Here is a 24,732-nt window from a genome sequence, read left to right as displayed (position 1 = left end):
CAAATTCAATGCCATGACAATGTGATATCTAATTTTCATAATAATAATAACATATAATATTGTAATATAAAAAATTATATTTTTATGATCATAATCATGATTGATTCATATATATATATATATAATATATATGTATAATATATATATATATATATATATATATATATATATATATTAAAAAGAATTATTCTCAATTTTTTATGATACAAAAAATGTTGTATATTACTGTTGTATATTCTGTGTTTGTGAGTCGTAAGTAATTAAATACTTGCTTATATTATTTAAATAAAATAGTTTACATAAAAAATTTCATAAATTTACATAAAAAAATAGTTTTAAAATAGCTATAAATCTTATCTTTATCTAAAATTTCACTTATAAATATTTCTAAATTTTATTAAATTTAATCATACTAATTAATTGATTAAATGTCAAATTATAATTTTGAAATATCAAAAATTGTCAATTTTTTTTATGTCATCTAATAATTTTTGACAATTGGAATCTAAAAATGTGATTTCGCTCATTAGACAAATTGTGAATACAAACTAATATAGAGTCATTATAACTTGTCAAATATACTTAAAATTAATTTTACACTTAATTTTATTTATTTAATTTTACAATATTAATACAATAATTTTTGAATCAGTTTTTAAGATTTTTTGATTTACTTACAAAAATTATTAAAAGATACAAAAAAATATTAACAATATATATATGCTAAAACATTTGTAGTAAAATGTTTATATTAATTATTGATTGTCATCAAATTATAATATTAATTAATATATTGTTGCAATCATATAAGTATTCCTTTTATTTTATTTTGGTTTATTATTATATAGATGGTTTATTATATGGTTTATTATATAGAACTTTTACTATCCAAAAGAGACTTTGAAACTCTTATATTACTATAATCTATGTCTCTAGTAGTCTTTCTTCCTTTTGAATATTTAATATCAACTTCTGTTTTTATCAAAGTATCTTTTTCTTTGGTACTATTTCTTTTAAATCCTGAAAATTTTGATTTAACACTTCTAGGCAAAGAATCTAAACTTTCAAGCTTCTATCCTTCCTATTAAGTTTTGGACTATTTTTAGTACTGCAACCTACAACTGAATCTGAATCTCTATCTAAAATGTCCTCATTTTTCACTTTCCAGAATTAATAATATGAATGTATGATATTACAAAATATTACTAGATATACATTATCTTTCGACTTACTACTACAACGTTAATTCTCTCTGAATTTTCACTTACTGATTGACTTTCGCATTTTGGAAACCGCTCGCATCTATTCATTTGTTTCTTCATAGATGTCTCTTCCTTCGCATATTTTTTTTTCATTAATATTATTAATATATTTAGTTGTTATTCTATATTGATATAAATGTAATTTTAACAAATTTTTGAAAAATAAACTTAACATAAACTTGTTTTCAAAATATTTATATAAAATTTGATATAAAATTTGTTTGGGAAGTTATATTAATAAATTAGCATCAAAAATATATTAAAATTTATACTTCAAAAATATAATAAGTCTTAGAGACAAAATATACTAAAATCTGCTATTTTCTATGTTTCAAATATTGGTTGCATTGTAACTAAATTTTTTATATCTCTTATGATATGATTTTATGATAAAGAATATCGTTTTTTAAATAAAGTGCGTCAAAAAACTAATGACAATGGAATAGCATTAATATATGTACTACCATATGTTATAATTTATATAACATCTATATTATTATATAAATCTATCTACTTTTGTTTTTTGATTTCAAATAAGAACAATTATATTGTTTTTCATTGATAATATTGAATTATAGATAGTATTGAATTTATCAAAAAATTATTATATATAATAATTGTTATATATATAATAATGTTTGTACATGATAAAAATTGTACATGTATAATCTCTACATTTATATAAATATTATTATAGACATAAAATATAACATATAATATATAAATATAGAATGATGATTACAAAGATAATAAATGCTTGGGTCAGCAATTAAACTTATCTATAAATCTCTAAATCTCTACTCATCTGTATCATTATTGTGCATCAATTTTGAAATTTTGTTATTAAATTTAGATTAAATCTTAATATTTAATAACCTTTTCTAATTGATTACAAATTATATGAATTTTTTTACAGATCTTAAAAAATATTTTTAAGAATAAATATGCACAATATTTATTAGTTTTTTATTTTTGTATTAATACATGTAGAAGATAATAATTAGATTAAGATTAAGATTATAATTCAATTTGATTGTATTGTAAGCTTTGTCTTTTAAATAATTTTTTTATTTTTTGTATTATTTGTTTTCTTTAAAAACTTCTTTTGAAAATATCTTTTGTATATTCAAAAGAAGCTATATATATTTGCAGTTCAAGCAATAATTTCTGTTTTGCATATTTTGTTTTGTCATGATGAATCATTAATATAAAAAAGAGATATGTAAATATGTAAAACTACCATAAATATAAAAAAATTAATATATATAAATTCAAAACTATTATATTATTAAAAAATAATGATGTTATTTTTATTTGAAAGCAAAATGCAAAAGTAAACAAATTTTAATAATACAGTTTTTACATATTTTGGTTGTATATAATAATAATTGCAATATATGGTACTATTTTATTGTTTTCTGATATATTTTTTTAGAAAATAATGTATTCTAATATTTATTATATCCTTAGAAGCAAAAAAAAAATTAAAAAATTCAATTAAATAATATATGTAAATAATTCATTAGTATGTTTTTGCTGCAAATCTGATGAAAATATTGGTATAAGTTTTAATATTAATATTAATATAAATTAATATTAATTTAAAATTAAATTCAAATTATTGTTAAATAACTTGATAACAAAGTTTTGTATTAAATTTGATAATATTTTAATAATAAATTTGTGTCAAAGATTTTGAAAATTTAATAGAAATGCAAAAATTATTTCTAAAGTTACTTATAAATATAATATATTTTTATGAACACTAATATTTATAAAATTTTGATATAAATTTAGTCTTATTATTAATATTTTAATAATCAATAAAATCGCAACATTTATAATTTACTTTGTTTATTTTCGATGATTTGAATCGTTAAAAAATATATAATTGTAATATATATTGTTAAATAAAAAAAAGAAAACACGAAAATAAATATATATTCATTTCTAAATTCTTGAAATGACTACAATTGATATTTATAACTACAAAGAACTCTTAAAATTATAATAATTTAGTAATAAATAATTACGACATTGTTATAATGAATAACTACATCATAATAATAAATAGTTATATATTATTTTTTAAATAGAAAATAAATAATGATATTAATTTCTTTATTTTAATTTTATTCATAATTTTAAAAAAATATTTCTAAACAAACGATAAAAAGATTAATAATTTATAAAAATATGTAATTATTATTTATTTATTTTTATTTATTATTTCTTCAAATCCCTTGAAATCCGTATAAATTGGAAAATGTAAATTGTTATGATAAATTATGTAAAATATCTTTTTTAAACATAAATTAAGTCATTAAGTAAAAGTTATTTAAGATATACTATTTTTAAATATTTTATAAAATATATATATATTAAAAAAATATATCTATAAATTTGAAAAGAATTTATTTTATTATGAAATCTTAATTGATGATATAAGATTACAAATAAATGTATCTATTAATATATCTATTATAAATGTATATTCTATATTTTTCCTTAATATATATGTTCATAATTATTTTTTTAGTTCATTAAAATTTTAATAAACAAATTAATAATATAAACAAATCTAATAATAGAGAATTTTGCATATTAGAATTAATGCTAACTTTCAATAGTTTGATTAGAATCATACGATTAACCCTCTAGTAAAAAACAATGAGCAATGTTAGTAGGGGTAAGAGGGTTGAAAGAAAATTCGACGCTAGGAGTGGCGTATAAGTATGGGCGCCATCTATTCGTTCAGTATCTGACTACCCTCTGAAGACTTCTGTACTCACGATCGTATTACTAGATTATTAGGATATTTCGTGTGACAATTTAATTTAGTGCATCATATTATAACAGAGTGACAAGTGTACGTTTTAGAACAAGTATAATAAGGTAAATATAAACAATATAAAATCTTTTTAAAGAACGTATTTTACACGGGTGGCTACTGTCCTCGATGCCAGACACGCGTTAATATGTTGGATCGATTTCTCTTCTTTGCAAGTCGTATTACGATAAGATATTCTATAAAAGATTTGATTACAATTTTGTAGTTTTTTTTTTGTAATAGAAATGCATTTTGATTCATATTTTTTTTTGTTTTTATTGAACGTGTTTGGAAATGAATAATTTGATATCCGAAAAGAACTCACGAAATCTCTGGATGGAAAGACGCCTACAGTCAAAACCCTTTCTTTCTTTCTTTTGTAAAATTTTTATCATATGATAAAATCGATAAAAATTTGTAAAAATTTTGTCGATTTATATTTATTTCGAACACAGCTTTAATTCAATACAGTTTTTTTTTTATTTCTTTACTTACAAATAAGATTGTTCAATCGATTTTTTTCTCGAAATTAAGTATTAAAAGAATTAAATACAATTTTGATATTTTTAAAACATAATAATTTAAATAATAAATAATTCTTATAAATATATCACACAGGATTTGCATTATGTACAATGCTTTCATTTTAGAATAGATACAGAAATAACTCTTTTCAATACTTTAATCGAAAAGAACAATTATTAAAATACATATTTCTTTTATATAATTACATAAATTTTATATAGAAATTCGAAGAATATTTCTTTTTACAATGTTTGTTTTCGAATTTGAATTTAAAATTTATTATTAAAAATAAATATATGTATTTATGTACATATATACCTATTTATCGTTTATTTTTTACAACAATAATATAACTTAAAATTTATAATTTTTGAGTTATTAATATCATTAATCATTGTTATTTATATTTTTTATTTATAGAATTGTGTGAATGTATTCTCAAATTGTATATTTCTAACTTAACATTTTTTAGCAATATTTATATGTAATTTTATAATGAATCAAATCATTTAAAGTCATTTTTTTTAAAGTCATAATTTTTGAATTGTCATTACTGCAGTAAATAAGCGATACATATATGTAAATATTGGTTATTATTTTATATATTATTTTAAATGATATTAGATATTATTAGATATTATTTCTAAATGATATTAAAGTTTTTCCTTGAAAAAAAAGATTACACATTTGATAATAAATTGTAAATAATTATTAAAAAATACCATAATTACAATTTTACATGTCTATTCTATCATATATTTCTATTACAAACATATTTTTATCACAATAAATATGTTTTTTATATGATTTTCATGAATAAATTATTTGAATATTTAGAAAAAAATTATAATAATATATAAAAAGAAATAACTTAAAATTAAAAAGAAATTTGTTATATATATAAATATAATTTTTCATTAATTCTATTATGAATTATAATATAAATTTTATTATTAAGTGTTATTAATACTTATAGTTATTAACATTAATGCATTTATTTTATCTACAAAATTAATTATTTGGAATATAATAATTTAATTTTAATAAAATTAGTAAATAAAAATAACAATAATTTATAATTATATAAAAAATTTATATAAAATGTATAAAAATTTTATATTATAAATAAAATATAATGTTTTTAATTGGAATATATATATATATATATATTTCTCTATTGTGTCTCACTAATATATTTATTTTTAATTTCTCTATTGTGTCTCAATAATTTTTTACTTTAATGAAATTTTTAAATTATTATTATATAAATAGAAATATTAAATTAACTTAATAACTATTGCTAAGTCTTTTTTAATATTTTCTTTATATAATATTTATATAAGTAGTAGTATATATAGTATATATAATAAATTTATCTATTTATATTCTATATTTATATCTATTAATATTTCCTATATATCATCTTTTAAAAAAGTTATAATTATTGAATGATTTAAATTTATATAAAATTATATATTTATTTTTTTAAGTATGAATGTTTTTTTTTCTTTAAAAAAAATATAATTTTTTATATCATTATATTATTGTATTATATGTTAGCACTTTATATACAATTATATTTACAATTTATATAAATTATATATTATTTTTATAATATACATTATAATTTATGTTACAATATTATTTATCACATCAATTTACATTTTATACAGAAATATTTTTTATGTTTAAAAATATTTTATTAATTATTAATAAAATATTAAATTTATTAATATTATAATATTAATTTTTAAATTTTTATTTTATTATCTTTATTGTATAACTTCAAGAAAGCAAATAATAAAATTAAAAAATGTATTATTTTTTTAACAATAATTTAAGTTTTGTTTTCATAATTACAAAATTAAGAAACAATATCATTATATCTAAATATCATGATTATTATTATTATATTATATTGAATACTATATTATTATTATAATATTCATTATTATTATTACTATATATATATATATATTATTATTATTATATTATTATTATATATTATATATTATTATTTATGATTATTTATTATATTGAATAAATAATCATAAATAATATAATTTAACAAAAATTGAATATAATATTTCTTAATATTTAATTCAGATTCATTATTCATTCATTATTTATTTATAATTTCAGAAATAAAGAAAAAAAATTTGATATTCTTTTTCTTAATCATTTTTTAAAAATTTTTTTATTATTTATATAATTTAAATATAATCAAATTAAAATATAATTGTTTTATATAATATAATTGCAAAATATAAAGTAAAATATATATTATCATTATTTTTATTATAAAAATCTCAGTAATTCGGTTAAAATAATTTTATAAAATGTAAAATATAAGTTTTGATATTTTGATATATAAATTTTGATAATTCATTATATATTAATTAATTTATATATATTATAATATATTAATAATAATTAAAATTATTGAATGGTCAGTCCGTATAGCAAAATTCTAAAAATCGATAAAGATTACTTTACAAATAATAACTAAGTAAAATAAAAATTTGCCGTAAATAAAAAATAATACGTCTTAAATAAATAATATCAATATTATTAATATTTTATCTTTATATTTATATTTTTATAATTTTTATAATTATGAAATATATGTATATAGTATTATGCGTGCACGCGTAAATAATAGGCAGAGAGCAACAAATATGTAAGATTAAAATTATTATTTTAGTTAATTTCAAATAAAATGATTGAATATATGTGCACAAAATATTTCATTACAATTTGTATAAAAATTATAATTTAATCCATACAAAACTTCTTTAAATTCCATTTTTATATATATATGTATATATTATCAGTTGACTATATGGGTTCATATTTAATTAATTGATTTATTAATGTATTATAATCAATCAATATATTCATATATGCATATATTTACTTAAATGAGAATCATATTTTTTGTTTCTTCTGTAATAATATACTTGAAAATTAGAAATATTTGTTTACAATTAATATCTATTATATATATATAAGTGTATATTTATATTATATTATATAGATAATATATATATTATAATATTATCTATAAGAAATAAAATATAAATGCACATTTACAAATAACTTTTAATTCTTCTTTTGGATCATTTTCTATTTATTGTTATTTTTTTATTTTTTGGATTTAAAGAAAGAGGTTTTATGAAACATTAAAAATTTTTTATTTGACAAGAATGATTAAAAATCAAAAATAAATAAAAAATAAATTAAAAAAATGAATAAAGAAAATAATAAATTATAAAGTTTTAAAGTAATATTTTTATAAATAAAAATAAAATCAAAAGAAAAAGAATATAATTTAAATGTGTCATATTTTGAAGTCTAATATTTTATATTTGTATTACATAAAATATAATTTTTTCAAATTTTTAATTATCTTAAAAATAAAGAATTTAATTAATAAATATATAATTTAAATACTAATGTAATATTATAAAATACAAAAATGTAAAATATTATAATTTTTTTTAAAAATATAAAAACTATGAAACTATATAGTAAATTCAAAATTCAGTATTTTTATGTTTCTTATTATTTATATATATTAATTATATTTTTAAATAAAATTTTTAAATAAAATTTTATTCGAATTATTGCATATTTTATTTTATTTGGTTTTAATTTTCATTGTTATTAAAGGAAATATTAATAATTATTTCATTATTCATTTTATTTATTTCAATATATATTTTTATTATACATATAAATGTAAAAGAGTTAGATATTAATAATAAGACATATGAGAAATGGGTAATAAATGTGGAGATGGAAAATATATTTTACTTAAAAAAATAAATTATAATAAAGTATTTGAGTATTGATGAATATGTATATGTTAAATTATAACAAATATAAGTTCGATATATGTATATTAATTATAAAATGAAGCAAAATAAATACAATAGTAAAGTTTGTATAATAAACTGAAATAAACTTTAAAATGCCGATTGTATTTTCTGATGCCAGTGACCCTCTATCGATTCCACATTCAACGAAGCATGGGCCAAACTCGCGTTTTCTCACGTTTTCTGTTATTCTTTCTTGTATTCATCTTTCTTTCTTTATATTTCTTCTCTTATTTCCATATTTTCTTTCCGCATTTTTTATCGTTTTATTATCTTATCCTATTTATTTGTTTTGATTAAGATTGGTTTTTTTCTTATAAATTGTGTACTTTCCTTATTTATTTATTTTCTTCTATTTCTTTTTTTATATTGATTTTCATATTCGATTATTCATCACTAGTATAATTATATATTATCACATATGTATATATATATATACAAATATATATATTATAATTATATTATATATTAATGACTATTATATAATTTTTTGCATTAACTTACTTTTTTGTTATATATACATGTATCTTTTTATATTATTATCTCTTTTTATTCATTTCAATTTTATTAATTGTTATAAAATTAAATTATATATAATAATTATATAATATTCTATATGTTATATTTAAATTTTGTCACATAAAAATCACATAAATAAAATTACGATAAAAATTTTATTTGAATGATATTTATAAAGCAATATATAAAACAAATAATGATTTATAATATCGAAAAATAATAAAAATCTTATATGTAAGTAGAGACAATACAAATTAAATTTATAGTTTGATAAATAAACATTGATATATTATATCTATTAATAATTTATCTGTTATATTAAAATGATCTCAATTTCAATGGAAATAGAGTTTCTTATATAAATTTTATAATATTTTTAATAAAAGAAAATTTTTTATTAAAAACAGAAATTAAGTGGGAGGTGTTATATATTGAAAATATCATATGCGTATATTTAACTATCAATAATTTAATCAATAACTGAGGTATGTACTGAGCTTTATGTTTAGTTTAAAAGTGTCCAACTTTATAATTATTTACAGTTAGTATAATAATATATACAAGCATAAAATTTTATATTATATTTTTTTTGTTTTTTTCTCTTTATAATCTTAAATATATTTTTTTATAATTATTTTATGTAAAATACTTTTTTACTTAAAAAAATAAAATAATTTAAATATGCATTATTTTATATAGAATAATTCAGGTAATTTGCATATTTCAAATAACTCTTATACAATTAATAAAAGTTACATGATTTACACAAATAATGATCAGTATTTTTTTTATATATGGAGAGAGTTTCAAAATTTTCAAGATCAACTTTAAATGACATCATATATTTTTTACATTATACATCAAAATATTAAATTTCAATATTAAATTTCAAATAAAAAAACCATTAATCTATTGATTCTAAACTTAACAGTTACCGAAATATTTTATGATAAATTGCTCCGAAAATAAAGATTATGTATAAATACATTAAAAAATAAATAAATTTTAATTTATTATTAAATTTATTATTAAATTATATTTAATAATTTTTTAATTGATGTATAATTTTATTACTTGAGATCTAAAATGTTATATGAATTAGCTATAATTCTTATATATATAATTTTATATAATTCTTTAGAAATAATAAATAAATTTTCAAAATTTTATTTGTTTATTCATTTCATTTATTATTTATTTCATTCTAGAAAAAAGATTTATTAATTAATTTTTTAATTAAGCATATAATATTTGTTATATTATTAATAATTCATTTTTTATTAAAAAACCCATTTTATTATTATATATTAATATACATTAGTATATAATATTATTAAATAAATAATTATTATTAAATAATTTTTTTTTTTAAATTTAATTATTATTAAATAATAATTTTATTATTATATATTAATAACAATGAACTTGTCGATGCATTCTCTTTTCAATTTTAATAAACTTAAAATATATATATGTTAATATGCTAATTTTAATAATTTCTAAAATAGTACAAAAATTTTATCTAATCATAGTTAATAATAATTGATAAAAATAAGTTAGTAAAAAATAAGATATTTACATACTATTTTATTTACATACTAAAATTATTTTTAATAAAATTTTGAAATATATAACATCTCTTATAAGAATATTTGATATTATAATATCTTATATGATTCAACTATTAATATCTTGTATAATTTGAATATGTAATGTTTTAGAATGGACAGGATATTAAGAAAAATGAATATGATGTGGCGATGACAAGTCTGATCTTGGAAAACGCAGATTTGAACCGACTTTTTCCGAAATGTCGGCCTAGGGGTGGCCCACCCCCGAGTCCGGGGGCCTCTATACAGATTAGTCAGCCGCATGAGAGCCTCTGTCAAAAAGAGGCCGTTTCTATTACCACCAGCCTCACAAATATTTCCACAACGACATTCACGAACACTCTTACGACTACTACCCTTGCAATTACTTGCAAGAACACATCTTCAAAGCATTCACATCCAATATTGGAAGACATGATTGACCTCGAGCGTGATATCTCCGATAGGTAAACTTATATTGATTTTTCAATCATTGGTTTTTCTCGATTGTAAATAATGAATTACGAAATTTTTTACCTTATAACAGTTTAATTTAACTATATTTAAATAATGTTATTAAAATCAAAATGTTTTGAAATATCGTATAATAGAGTACAAATTATAATAGTACTTTTTTTTAATTAGTTTAGTAATTATAATAATAATTTTTTTTATTAGTGAAATATCACTTTAAGAATGTGAGATCAATTTTTAAAATATTTTCTTTATTTTTTTAAATATAACCTTGTAATGATATGAAATGAAACAAAATTTTAAATTATATATAAAACATTTAAATTTTAGTATTCTGTAAAAAATATTTCTAAACAATTTTATAAAAAAAGATATAAAAAATGATATAAAAATAATAAGAAAAATAATAAATAATAAGAATTTAAAGATTGATTTCATGCACTCAAAAAGATCTTATAAAGAAAAAAAAATTACTATATATAATTATGTTCGCATTTTCATTCAAAATTTAAATTCAATTCAAATAAAGGTTTTTGAATTTTTAAAATTAAATTTAAAAATTAAATTTCACTGTAAGATAAAAATATGAAAATTTTTAATTGATGTATCGAAATTTATTATATTAATATCTAATATTAAAATTTATATTGTTAGAAATACTGTATAATTTTTGATTCTAATAATTTTATAATTTTATATATTATATAATTATTATATAAATATATATTATATATATAATTATATATTATTTTACATAATACATTTGGAAATTTATAAAAAATTTAAAAATTGTAGAGATTAAAATATAAAAATTGCAAAAATATTCATTTTTTCAAAACAATTTAATTTTACAATAGTTATAGATAATAGTAGAATGAATCTTTTATTCATTACAAAATTAAATTACTTTTGAATTTATTATAATACTTTAAATATAATAAGATATATAATTATAAATATTAATTTAATATTAAATATAATATTATATTAGAATATTAAATATAATATTATATAATAATAGTATAATATTATATTTTATATTATTATTTAATTATAATATTAATAATAATATAAAATTATTATATATTGTATATAATTACTTATTGAATTCAATATTCATGAGAATTTCATAAGAATATAAAAAATTCAATGTTTAATTATTTATTATATAATATATATGTATTTTAGTTTAAATAATTTAGAAGTAATAATTATAAAATATAGGAATAAAAATGAAATTTTGATATTATAATTATATTTCAATATGGAAAAATTGATAAATATAAATAATGTTAATTTCAAAATACTATTTTCTTATGAAACTTTTTTTATATATTTTTTTGTAACAAATAAATGAAAATAAAAAAAACATTGCGGTCGAATATCAATATAAATTTTTTTTTTTGGAAAATTAAATCGAAAGCTTCCAGAGCTTAGATTTAAACAGATTTTTTTTAATTACTTTGTTATAATTTAAATTAAAAAACATAAAAATTAAAAAATAATTAAATAATTTTATTGAATATTAATAATTTTGAAAAATATAATAAATATAATAAAAAAGCAGTCACAAATCAATTATAAATATTAATACGAATTAATTTTTTTTTTATTTTTGTAAAATGGAATCTAATTTTTTTTTTATTTTTCTTAGTACAAAAAAATATTAAAAAGTCAGTGAGAAAATTCGATAAATTTACACAAAAAATATTAAAGATATTGAAAAAATATATTAATATTGATTATTTGTACATTATAATTTATCATAAACATTATAAATATTTTAAGTTTCATTTTACTAAATTTTATTATCATTTAATAAGTTTTATGAACAAATTATTTTATATTTTATAATATAATTATAATATAATTATAATATAATTTCATATTATAATTTCATATCAAAATGTGAACAAAAAATTAAATAAAATATAATAAGAATTAATAAAATAATTATATTTAATACTAATATTAAAATATGAATTTATAAGAAATCAAATAAGTTCTAAACTAGTTTCACATGAAAATTTATTTATTTTTTTTGTATTATATTAATTTTGATTAATTTTTTAAATGTTGAATTAAAAAATGATAAATTTTAATATTAAGTTTTTTAAAAACTTAATTTTTATTTTTCTTTTATTTTTACTTATTCAAAATTTATTAAAAATATCTTTTAATAAAAATTGATATTGATTTTTCTTTAAATGTTAAAATAATCATAATATATAAGAATTTAAAATTGATATAATAAATGAATTTTATTTTAATAATTATATTTAAATATAATGATATAAAGAATATAATATAAATAATAATTAATCATTATTTTTGTTTTATAGGACAACGAGCATGGTATCTGGTTTTACAAGTGAAAGTCAACTAACTGTTGGTGTTAGTAGTAACACAAGCAATGTTGGCGGTCCACTTGGAACATTTAATTCACTTGGTACATTTAACACAAAACCACTTTCTTCAAGTTCCTCATCTGCCTCTGGACATAGTGAGGATGCACAACAATATGGTAGTCTCCCAGGTAGTGATCATCAAAGTCATTCTCAGCAGGATGATAGTGGGCCTGAGGAAAGCCCTGTATACATTTTAACTTCTGCTAAGGGTGATCGCAGTTATAAATTAAGAGATTCCAGGTAAGTTACTTTATTTCTTATTTTAATAAATAATAAAATATTTTTTTTATATTTGTGGAATACAAATTTAATCTATAAAAATAACGTATAAATATAATATATATTTATAATTTTATATACAATAAAATTTATAATTTTATATACAAATTTTTAAGAAAAAAAATTAGATATATTAATAATTTATAAAATGTAATTGATAATGAATAATAATACTTTTAAAAAATGAAAATGAATTTTTAAAATTGTAAAAATAATAAAATATTTAAAAATATAAAATTCAAAATATGAAATTATTCATAGAATTTAAGTTTTTTTCAATAAGCTATGTTTTAATGAAAAACTATTTATAGTACTAAAATATACTAAATATTTTTTTTATTTTATATATATTTATATATATTTTAATATTTTTTTTACTTATATAATTACTTACATAATAAGTAGATACAATATTATGTAACATCGAATGACAAAACATATCATTCTATTCTTAATGATTTATAATTTCATGGATTATTATTCTATAATGAATTATAAATAATAAGTTCTGTAATGAAATTGTAAAAATATCAAATCTCTAAAATAATGTATATAATGTATATAATATATATATATATATATATATAATAATATATATAATATAAGAAATATGATAATTTTAATAATATTATAATTAATATATATTCTTTTATTTTTTATTTTCTTATTTCTTTCACTCTTCTATGTTTTATTTGATTTTATTTTTTAGATATTTTATCTTTTAGATATTGTTTGTTCTAATATTTCCAGTATTTATTTTTCTTTTAATATTTTAAGTAGAGAAATTAATTATTTATTTATTATAGTTAATTCTTAATTTTTTTATATTTAAATTAATTATTGAGCATTCAAAAAATTAAATATTTACAAATCTTTCATTTATATTTTAAAACAATCGGTAAACAATCGGTCAATGACACAATCAACGTTCAGTCGATAAACATTATGCATGAAGCATATAATATTAGGTTATATTGTATCATTTTTTGTTTTTAAGTTTAGTTTATGATAATTAATAATAAGTAAATATCATATAAACTGTATATTAATATAAAAATAAATTAATAACGAAGTGTAAGTAACAATAACATAATAAATAATATGTCAATATAGTTTCGTTCTTTATATTATTTTATAAATATATCAATTTATTTAATAATGATTTTAGTCAAAATAAATAATTTAAGAATTTTATGATGAAAATTTATTTGATAATATTAATCTGTAAATAATATATACAAAAATAATGCATGAATTTCCAAATAAGTTGATAATCTTCAATGAGTTTTAATAATTTTTTGTAACAAAACATATTAAATAATAACAATATTTGGTTAAATATTTTGATTAATTATTACATTCTATAAAAATTTTATATTTTAATTGTATTTTTTTTTCTAGAAGAAAAAAAAAATAAAAATTTTTATAAAAAAATTTAATATTACTTTATTATTTAATATATATAATATAAATTAATTTGTTAATAGTATGATTATGAAAATTGATTATTTTTTTTATAATTTTATTTTTAATATAATTATCAATTCAAATAATGTAATTTCAACATATTTAATATTTAATTTTTTTTTTAATTATTTACATATTTAAAATAAAAATGATTCATAGTTTATTTTAAATTTTTAAAATTTTAAATTCTTAAGTAAAAATTAAAAATATAATTAATTGAAAATAATGATAAAAAAAGTATTAAAAAATTATAAATAATTATATGATAATAAGAAAATAAGATGTATATATATAATATAAAATTATTGTCATGAAGATTATTTTATTTAGTCAAAATTTGTTATTTTTTTTCATGAAATGTAAATTAAAATACTATAATTTTTATTTTATTATATATATTTTTGTAATTATTTCATATTTTTATAATATAAAAATATAATATATATATATATAAATATAAAAAATCAATTATGATTTTTGAAATTGTTCATTCAATAAATAAAATATTATTTATATATATTATTTATATTATGAATATGAATGTAAAAAAAAATAAAATATATATTATTACATAAAATAATAATAAGATTTAATAAAAAATTTTGTTTTATTAAAAAAATATTGAATTATTAATTTTATGTAAAATATATTATAATTAGTATTATTTTATAATTATTATTAAGGATTATTAAATTATTATTATGTTATTTATCACATTTTTTTATAATATTTTTGTTTTAAGACTTATATGAAAAATTTTTTAAAATATTTAGAAAATTGAATTAAAGATTTAAAAATTTAATTAAAAATTAATATATATCCAAATTATAATATCACATACTATAATTTTATGTCTTATTAATTGAAAATAAATTATAATAGTTTTTATATCATAAAAAAAAATATAATAATGTATGACAAAAAATAATTTTTGTAATAATTGCTAATTATTTATGATTTTATTATATTATAAAAGAATAATTAAATTATGTTAATTATTCAATCTCTTTATATACTTATAATAATTAGTATAAGTTTTTTTATAATAATTTTTTAATATAAAAATTTTTTTTTATATATTTTTTAATATATATATTTTTAATATTAATATAACATTACATATTAATAAACTTTTTGAAGTTAAATTATTTATTAAAAAGCTAATCAATAATATGTTAATAATTAATTTTATACATTAATAATTAATAATTAATAATAATATTAATAATTAGATATGATTCAATCAAATATTATAATAATTGTTACATATTGATTACATTACAAAAAATTTTGATTTATATCATAAATAATATATTATAATTATATTATGCTATTTATTTTTGTTTGAAAAAATCTTTTTATTAATTTATAAGAAAAATTAAATAATTTCAAGAGAAAAAGTTCTTAAAATAATAAAATAATTCTATTTTATAATATTTACATATATTTGATACATATTACTACATATTATTACATATATTTGATATTTATAAAAGCTAAATTTATTACATGTTTATTTTAAAATTAATTTTAGTATATTATAAGTAATTATAATAATTTAAAAGAATAAAATTATTACAGATTTTTATAATTTCAATTTTGATAAAATTAATTTGATTATTGCAAATAATTATAATTATGTAAATGTAATTATATAAATAATTTTGAATAGTGTTATGAAAAAATAATGTTATGAAAGAAATTTTAATATTTAGTTGTTAAATTAAATTTTTAATTAAAAATTTTATTACTTATTAATTTAGTTATTATCTTTTTATTTAATACTTTTATATTTTATAGTTTTACTTAATATATTATAAATAATTGAAAAAATATTTGAATCATTTAACATACATATTCTATAATAAATATGTAAATAAATGAATTCAATTAGAATAATCATAATAAATAAATTTAAAATATTATTTTTTATTTGAAATTCATTTTTTTAGATACTTTTATATATATAAACTTTTCATTTAATAATTTATATTATATATTATTTATTTAATCTTTTGCTTAGAAGACAAAAATTCAAATAATATTTTAAAAATTATAATTTTTATTTTTATTTTATTATTATTTTATTATTTTATTTTATTATTAGATATTATTATTAGAATATCTCTATTTTATTATTAGAAATCTAATAAATTATATAAAATTAATAATTATGTACATGATAATTATGTTTTAGAATTATAGAAATTGCTGGTGGACGAGAAGTTTTTTCTCAAAGCCGAGGTAAAGTAGCTGCTAGAAAATCACGATTTCTTGCAGCATCAAATTCTTTAAATAATGAAGATATTCAAATAGACAACAAGCTATCAGTTAAAAGAAATAATAAATCTCCAAATACTCAAACTGTATGGGAGTTAAGAAGCCGGTAATTCAAAAATTATTTTTTATGTTATTTTTTTTTGTATTTTTTTTTATTTTTTATGTAAAAATTATTTTTACATAATATTATATAAGTAATCTAAATAACATCTAAATAAGAAAAAGTTTATTTTTTAAATTATTACATTTGAAAAATAAATTATTTTCTTAAAAAATTATTATATACATATTAATTAAAAATTATATATGAATGTAAATTTTTTTAGATGTAGTGATACAAGAAAACAGCGTTCTAATAGAGAAGTTACAGAAACTGTATTTTCTTCGGAAATACATTCGGTGCGACATAATCCAGCAAAATCTATTGATTATGATTCCCCTAAAAGCAATCACAGCAATCATATTATTAATTATGACTCAATTTTGAATAGCAATAATGTAGAATATGATGTGTCAAAAAATACAGATTTAGATTATGGATTGTCAAAAAGCTGCATAGATTATCAATCAAATCATACTACACCAGCAAGAAGCATGGCTATTGTTAGTGATGGTGAAGTAGTTGTTTTTGATGATATTGATGATAATTGGCAAAATTTGCCATTAGATTTAACTAATAACACTAATCAAGTTACATCAACTAATTTAAGTCTTGAGACTGAAGAATCTCAAAAAGGTCGCATTCCTCCAGAACCTTTAAGTTCTAGCATTGAAAGTACTCCAAGTCCAACAACAGCGTATCATCGTAATACTTCGGAATTTTTTAAGGTATTTCATCTTATTTTATTTAATATATTTATCTTTATTTTTAATAATAATTAATATTTATCTATAAGCTAATTAAATTTTATTATATTATTATATTTTATTATATTGAGGAAATATTAATATATTAATATTAAATATTAATATATATAGGATATTAAAATTATTTAAAATAGTAAAATAATTTAAAAATAAAATGTTATTGATTTATTATCATATGAGATAAAGTTGTATATACTAAATAAAACATATCTTTTTAGGTGATTCCAGCTAGTGATTGTGAAGTAGAATCACCATCTTCAGAACGAAATCATAAAGTTACAAGAGTAATTGGTGAATTACCAATAGCACAATATTCTGAAAGTCCAAGACGTTATGGAATACGTGATACTCAACTTCCATGTCTTCTGTCATCGCCATCTGTATATATGACACCAAGACCTGGTTTTCCACAAAGAGTATTACCAACAACACCAAATCATAATGAGGTATATCTAAAATAAGTATAATTTTGTACATTATAACATATTTAATACATATTTCATAAATATAATCAAATATAATATAATAATAAATATATAATAATAAACATAAAAGAAATAAATACATAATAATAATAATAAATATGAAATATAATATCTTTTTTTGATTTATTTTTTTATAATGATTCATTTTCTTTTGACTTATATAATATTAAATCAATGATATCCTGAATATATATAAATATAAAGTTATATATACATATACATATTTAAAGATAAGAATTATTATCAAAAATAATTTATTGCTTATTGATGAATTGAATGAAAAAATATTTTAATAAATTAGTAATGTAGCACTTAAAACATGCATCGAATGGATTTTTACAATTTGATTTTTTTATATCTCATTTTTTTTTGAGATATGAAGATTTTTATATTTTTTTTTTAATATCAAATTGTAAAAAAAACGAATTCAGTAATTTACGATAACCTGAATTGAATCTCAAATCAAATAAAACATTAAATTGTTTCATTTATTTTTTATTTGAATATGTGTTGTCCTTATATTTCTTTGCATTTTTTCAAACGATATCGCAAAGAAACGAATTCTGGATAAGAAAACTTTCTTTCATAGTTTGAAAATATATAGCATTTATACTATATTATATTTTTTTTTATACTATATTTTTTTCGCATATAATTTTATCATTGTATGTATTATTTTATACTATTAACTCAGAAATATAAATTAAAAATATAAAAAATTAATGTTTATATTATAGATTTGGTTAATATTTATTAATTTTGAAAGAAATTACAATGGATTCACTAGAATAATTCAGCAATCATTATGACATAGTTTTTGTGTAATTTTATTTGATTTTAAAAGTCATCAAGACCATCATATGTTATTGTATATATATATATATATATATATACAATATATATATATAATTGAATTCGTTTTTTTCATTGGCAACAACATAATATTAAAAAAATATATATTAAATTTGAAAAAAAGATCACTTTGATCTCAAAAAAATTGTATTGATTCAATGTGTTTCTTAAAATGTTACATATTTTATTAAAATGTTTTTATTTATTAATTTAATTAATAAATAATAAATTATTTTATATAATAATTTTTTATTCACTCTATATATAAAAGTTTGTAGAAATAAATTAAAAGAATATATTAATATTGAAATAAAAAATAATAAATAGTTTTTTTTTTATTTTATTATATTTGTATTTATTTTTAGAAGGAACATACTTCTGCAGAAATCATTGTAGAAAAGGCTGTGGTAGAAACAAATAAGAATTATTCTGATAATCATGCTGTAAATGCTTCATCTCCAAAAATTGAAGATGAAGAAGAAGATTCTTTAAAACCATCAATTATTTCAACAGATAACATAAGTAATTTGGTATCATCTGGTGGTAGTACATTTGATTATTTATATGAATTCTCAGAAACTCGAAAAGTACTCGAAGAATTTTTTAAATGTCCACCACCAACAAAGGAAAAGGAAAATAGTATTGAATCTTTTCCATTTCAGGTATAAAAATTTATTTTATTGTTATTATAATAATACAAAATACAATATAATTCATAAATTAGATTTTTTCTTCATTTTTGTTTGAATGTATCTATAATATTTTGTGTGATTATGAAATTTGAAAACAAGTTTATAGAGCTATGAAAGAATAGATATGAAAGAATTTTTACCTACTAGCTATATTAAAAAATTTTATTTTAAAGTTTATTTTAAAAATGTTTATTTAAATTGTTGCAAAAATGAAAAGATAATAATATATATTACATAATAAAAAATCGGTTTTTTTTTATGATAAATATATTCATCATACATAGCTAACAAATTAAAGATAAAATAATGCTTTGATAAAAGATAAAAAATTGATGGAAATTCAAAAAAATCTCAATTAGAAAGACTGAAACATTTCCTTTGAATTACTTGTGGATTTTTAATAGAAATACTATTAATATATCTTTGTAGTTTTGACTGGTTTAATTTAAAAAGAGTATTGTATGTTTATTAATTTATTAAATTTGTGATATATTGTTAATGATGTTAATGCTTTATTTTAATTTTTTTTAATATTGCAGCAAATAATTTAATTCTATAACGTTAATTAATAATCTTTACTAAAAAATATTTTATGATTTTATTTTATTTAAAATTGATTTTATTATCTATTATTTAAGGATCTAGATTACGAATTACGAAGACAAGGAGGAAGCGCTTATGTTGGTCAACGATTGGCTACTGGTCCTCCAACAATAGAAGAAGTTTTAGTACATGAATCTCCTAAAAAACAAAGATCAGATTTTCCCCAAAATGTAAGGATATTTATGTAAAAAATAAATAATTTCTAAAGTCTAAGCAATAAATATATTATTTATATAATTTTTTGTATAAGCTAATTATTATTTAAAATTAAATTTTGTTGAATTTGAAAATTATTCATAAGAAAGAAATAAAATATTTTATTTAGCATAAAATTATTTTTCAAATTTTGATTTTGCATTTTTTTAGATTGCTGAACATGAAAATAATTTCTTAGACCTCTCAGTAGGCACTGGTAGTAGTGAAGATCTCGGAGAAACAGAGGTTGGACTACAAGTTGGGCACTCTCGCAATTTTACATTGAGTCCTGAAACAACTGATTGCGATAGTAATTGTGGAGATCTTGATAGTGAAGTTTCTTTAATGATGATGGATAATGAGTTGATACCAGCTAGTGGTCTTCTTGGATCAGTGGGTGATTTAGGAAATAATTCAGATTCATTGAGAATATATGCTAGTATGCCAGTTCTTGAAGATGGCTTATCTAGTGGACATGCTAGTGATACTGATAATAATAATCCAACTGTGATGTTGATGAAGCGGCAAATTAATGAAATTGAAAAAGAAATTATTCAACGTAGTCGTGTCAATGATACTACTTATTCAGTTACGACAGAAAATGATTCAGTTGGAAAAGATCTTTCTAGCTTAACTGTTAGTAAAGATATTTTACATTCTTTAAAAACTTCATCACCTGATTTATTTGTTTCTAAAAAAGAAAATTCATATGATACAAATGAGCTTCAGCTTGATAGTTTGGATCCTCTTGGCACGCCTCCACCACCAGCACCTCAGGCTAGACAAAGTGTTAATTTGGAAATAGGAGGTGAAGTTGAAGCTGCAATTAAAGACATTAGAATGGCTTTACAGAGGACTAAAACTTTACCTGTGAAATGTTCTACAGAAGAAATAATTGAATCCAATGTCAGTCCAATTTGGATACCAAGGTATTACATTTTCTTTTTTTTTTAATATTTAATATTTCATAGCTTAAATATTTGTAGAAAATCAATTAAGTAACATGATTATTTCAAATAATTTGTAAATTATTTATTGTATGAAAATGTATCATAGAAATATTATATGATATAAACAATTTAATATTATTTCTTTATAAATGAGAATAGAATATATAAAGATTTATTAATTTTGTTTTATTAATTGGAATCATATTTTTTTATATATTAATCACTGCAGATTACTATATCCTAAAAAAAAGCTATTTATAAAATATTCTATAATAAATTATTTATTATAAAAAATTGTAAATTTATCAGATATTTTAATTTAAATTTATTGAATTTATATAATTTATTGTATGCAAGATAAATATAAAAAAGAGTATTGTTTCACATTTTTCTCATCTTTCATATAAGATTTATAAAATTTAAAATATCTCTTTAATTAATAATTCTTTATAACAAATAATTTAATAATTTTTCTTCAAGAATAACAATCTATATTGATTAGTTTTATTAAAAAATACATGATTATAATTAAAAAAACAATTGATTCTTTACATATTCATTTGCAAAAAAATTAATAATAATAAATTACATTCTCTTCTTCACACCATGCAACTTTTTTATGCAATATTTTTATACAATAAATAATTTACAATTTGTAATGATTATGTTAATTGTTTTGTAAATATATAAATAAAGATTAAAAACTATAATTTTAATTATATATATTTTAATTTATTATTTAATTTATTAGTTTTATTATTTATTTAAAAATAAATAAATATTCATTTAAAAATGAATATAAACTATAAAAATTACAAATATGAATAATGTATGTATAATATAAAATATTTTTTTAATTATTATAAAAAATTATTTTATATGCGATAATGTTTTTTTTAAATTTATCTCTATAATAAGATATATTTTATTATTAAGGTATATTTAGTTGTATTTTATAATATTAATTTGATATTTAATAAATATTATTGCGAATATTATTAGAATTTTTTAATTTAATTTTATAATTTACAGTGTTTATCATAAATCTGCTAATCTGAATGTTTTAATAAGTATATAAGCAAAATATATAAGTTTACAAACAAAATAATTAATCTCTTAATAAATAAATTTTAATTTTAGATTTTATTATATTACTAGAGATCATTGATCTTTTAACTTTACTATTAAATTAATGTAATATACGTAATATATGTAAAATAATGAAATCTAAATTAAAATTTTAATTTAAATAGATAAAAATATAATATACAAAAAGTTTATAAAAAATTATTTTACACAAAAAAATAATTATTAATTTATATTTTTAATTGATATGTAGTGAATCACAAAAATATTCGGACAGATTTAAATCAAAAATGTTTTGAATAAAGTATAATTTTCTATACTTTATATATATATATCAGAAATACAAAATTTGTAGATTTATTGTTTGAATATTATAAAATAAAAAAAGAACAAATACATTTTTAATTTTCGAAAATATTCAAATATATATTATAAATTTAAGTTATTAAACTAAAATATAAATTTTGTATTAATATTATTTTTATGTAAAAAATTAAATTATTGGCTGAACAAAATATTAAATATTAAAACAACAATATAAATGGCTGAACAAAATATTAAATATTAAAATAACAATATTAAAGAAAAAAATAAAAAAATTTATCTAAAATAAAATGAATAAAAGATAAAATGCATTATAATTAGATTTTAATAAATTAAATTTCAAAGAAAGATTTCAATATTTCAGATTAGAAATATTAACTTATCGAAATTTTCAAGAAAGATTTAAATGAAGGAAATTTGAAATAAGTGAAATATATATATTAATATATATAATATATAATATATATATTAAATTTATATAATATATATTTTTAATTATTTTAAGTTATATATTGTATGCTAAAAAAAATATCTAATAAAAAACATAGGATTTAAAAATTGGAATGTAGCTTTCTTTAATATATTTGTAAATCAAATAATTATGATATATTTTTCGATGTTATACAATTTTTATCTGAAATATTTTTTTGTATTTTTGTTATTTATAGAAATAATCACACAGATAAATAATCACAGAAATAATCAATTATATATTGCATTTTTATTTTCGAATACATGTATTCTTTTTCACGCTTATGTTCATTATCAATATAGATGCATATTCAATTTTATAAATGATAGATATTATATATTGAATAAATAAATAAAAATATATAAAAAATATATATTAAATAAAAATATATATTATAAAAATATATATTAAATAAAATAAAAATAAATAAAGATTTGTTTCCATTTTATTCTTATTTGTTATTTGAAATAATTCTAATAAAAATTATAATAATTACAATAATAGAATTCCAATAATTCTTGAAAAAGAAATAATATCGAATAATTAGTTTACATCTTCTAACATGTAAATATAAATTTGTAAAAATAGCATGGATATAAATAAAAATAAATTTTAGTTTATAGAAACCTATTCCAATTTGAATTATAATTACAGTAAAATAAAAATAAAATAATGAATTTGAATATATAATATGT

At 16.1% G+C, this 24,732-nt stretch overlaps 1 protein-coding gene and 2 long non-coding RNA genes across 16 annotated transcripts in view; 1 reads left to right on the top strand and 2 right to left on the bottom strand.

Moving 5' to 3' along the window:
- Positions 1 to 3,967: 3,967 nt before the first annotated feature.
- Positions 3,968 to 24,732, top strand: part of LOC107992898 (uncharacterized) — a 122,037-nt gene continuing 101,272 nt past the window's right edge. For 4 of the 14 annotated variants that reach the window (XM_062072087.1, XM_062072085.1, XM_062072089.1 and 1 more), the window contains exons 1-9: positions 3,969 to 4,157; positions 10,736 to 11,070; positions 13,420 to 13,725; positions 17,429 to 17,617; positions 17,838 to 18,339; positions 18,597 to 18,824; positions 20,081 to 20,377; positions 21,046 to 21,180; positions 21,377 to 22,134. In XM_062072087.1, the coding sequence (XP_061928071.1) occupies positions 10,775 to 11,070; positions 13,420 to 13,725; positions 17,429 to 17,617; positions 17,838 to 18,339; positions 18,597 to 18,824; positions 20,081 to 20,377; positions 21,046 to 21,180; positions 21,377 to 22,134 (2,711 nt within the window). In that variant the 5' untranslated portion in view covers positions 3,969 to 4,157; positions 10,736 to 10,774. Of the gene's footprint in view, positions 4,158 to 10,735; positions 11,071 to 13,419; positions 13,726 to 17,428; positions 17,618 to 17,837; positions 18,340 to 18,596; positions 18,825 to 20,080; positions 20,378 to 21,045; positions 21,181 to 21,376; positions 22,135 to 24,732 lie in introns of all 14 variants that reach the window. The other 10 variants (XM_062072078.1, XM_062072081.1, XM_062072080.1 and 7 more) reach the window with 6 other exon arrangements.
- On the bottom strand, positions 13,320 to 14,837 carry LOC133665746 (uncharacterized). Its single transcript, XR_009828991.1, has 2 exons — positions 14,159 to 14,837; positions 13,320 to 13,797 (listed from the first exon to the last, which is right to left on the bottom strand). It is a non-coding gene; the product is annotated as an uncharacterized LOC133665746 (long non-coding RNA).
- Positions 20,372 to 24,732, bottom strand: part of LOC133665747 (uncharacterized) — a 101,985-nt gene continuing 97,624 nt past the window's right edge. The window contains exon 2 of the long non-coding RNA XR_009828992.1: positions 20,372 to 22,025. This is a non-coding gene — a long non-coding RNA (uncharacterized LOC133665747). The remainder of the gene's footprint in view (positions 22,026 to 24,732) is intronic.

The sequence above is a fragment of the Apis cerana genome, linkage group LG2 (genome assembly GCF_029169275.1).
Source record: "Apis cerana isolate GH-2021 linkage group LG2, AcerK_1.0, whole genome shotgun sequence".
NCBI lineage: Eukaryota > Metazoa > Arthropoda > Insecta > Hymenoptera > Apidae > Apis > Apis cerana.
This window is presented reverse-complemented; position numbering and strand designations above follow the sequence as displayed.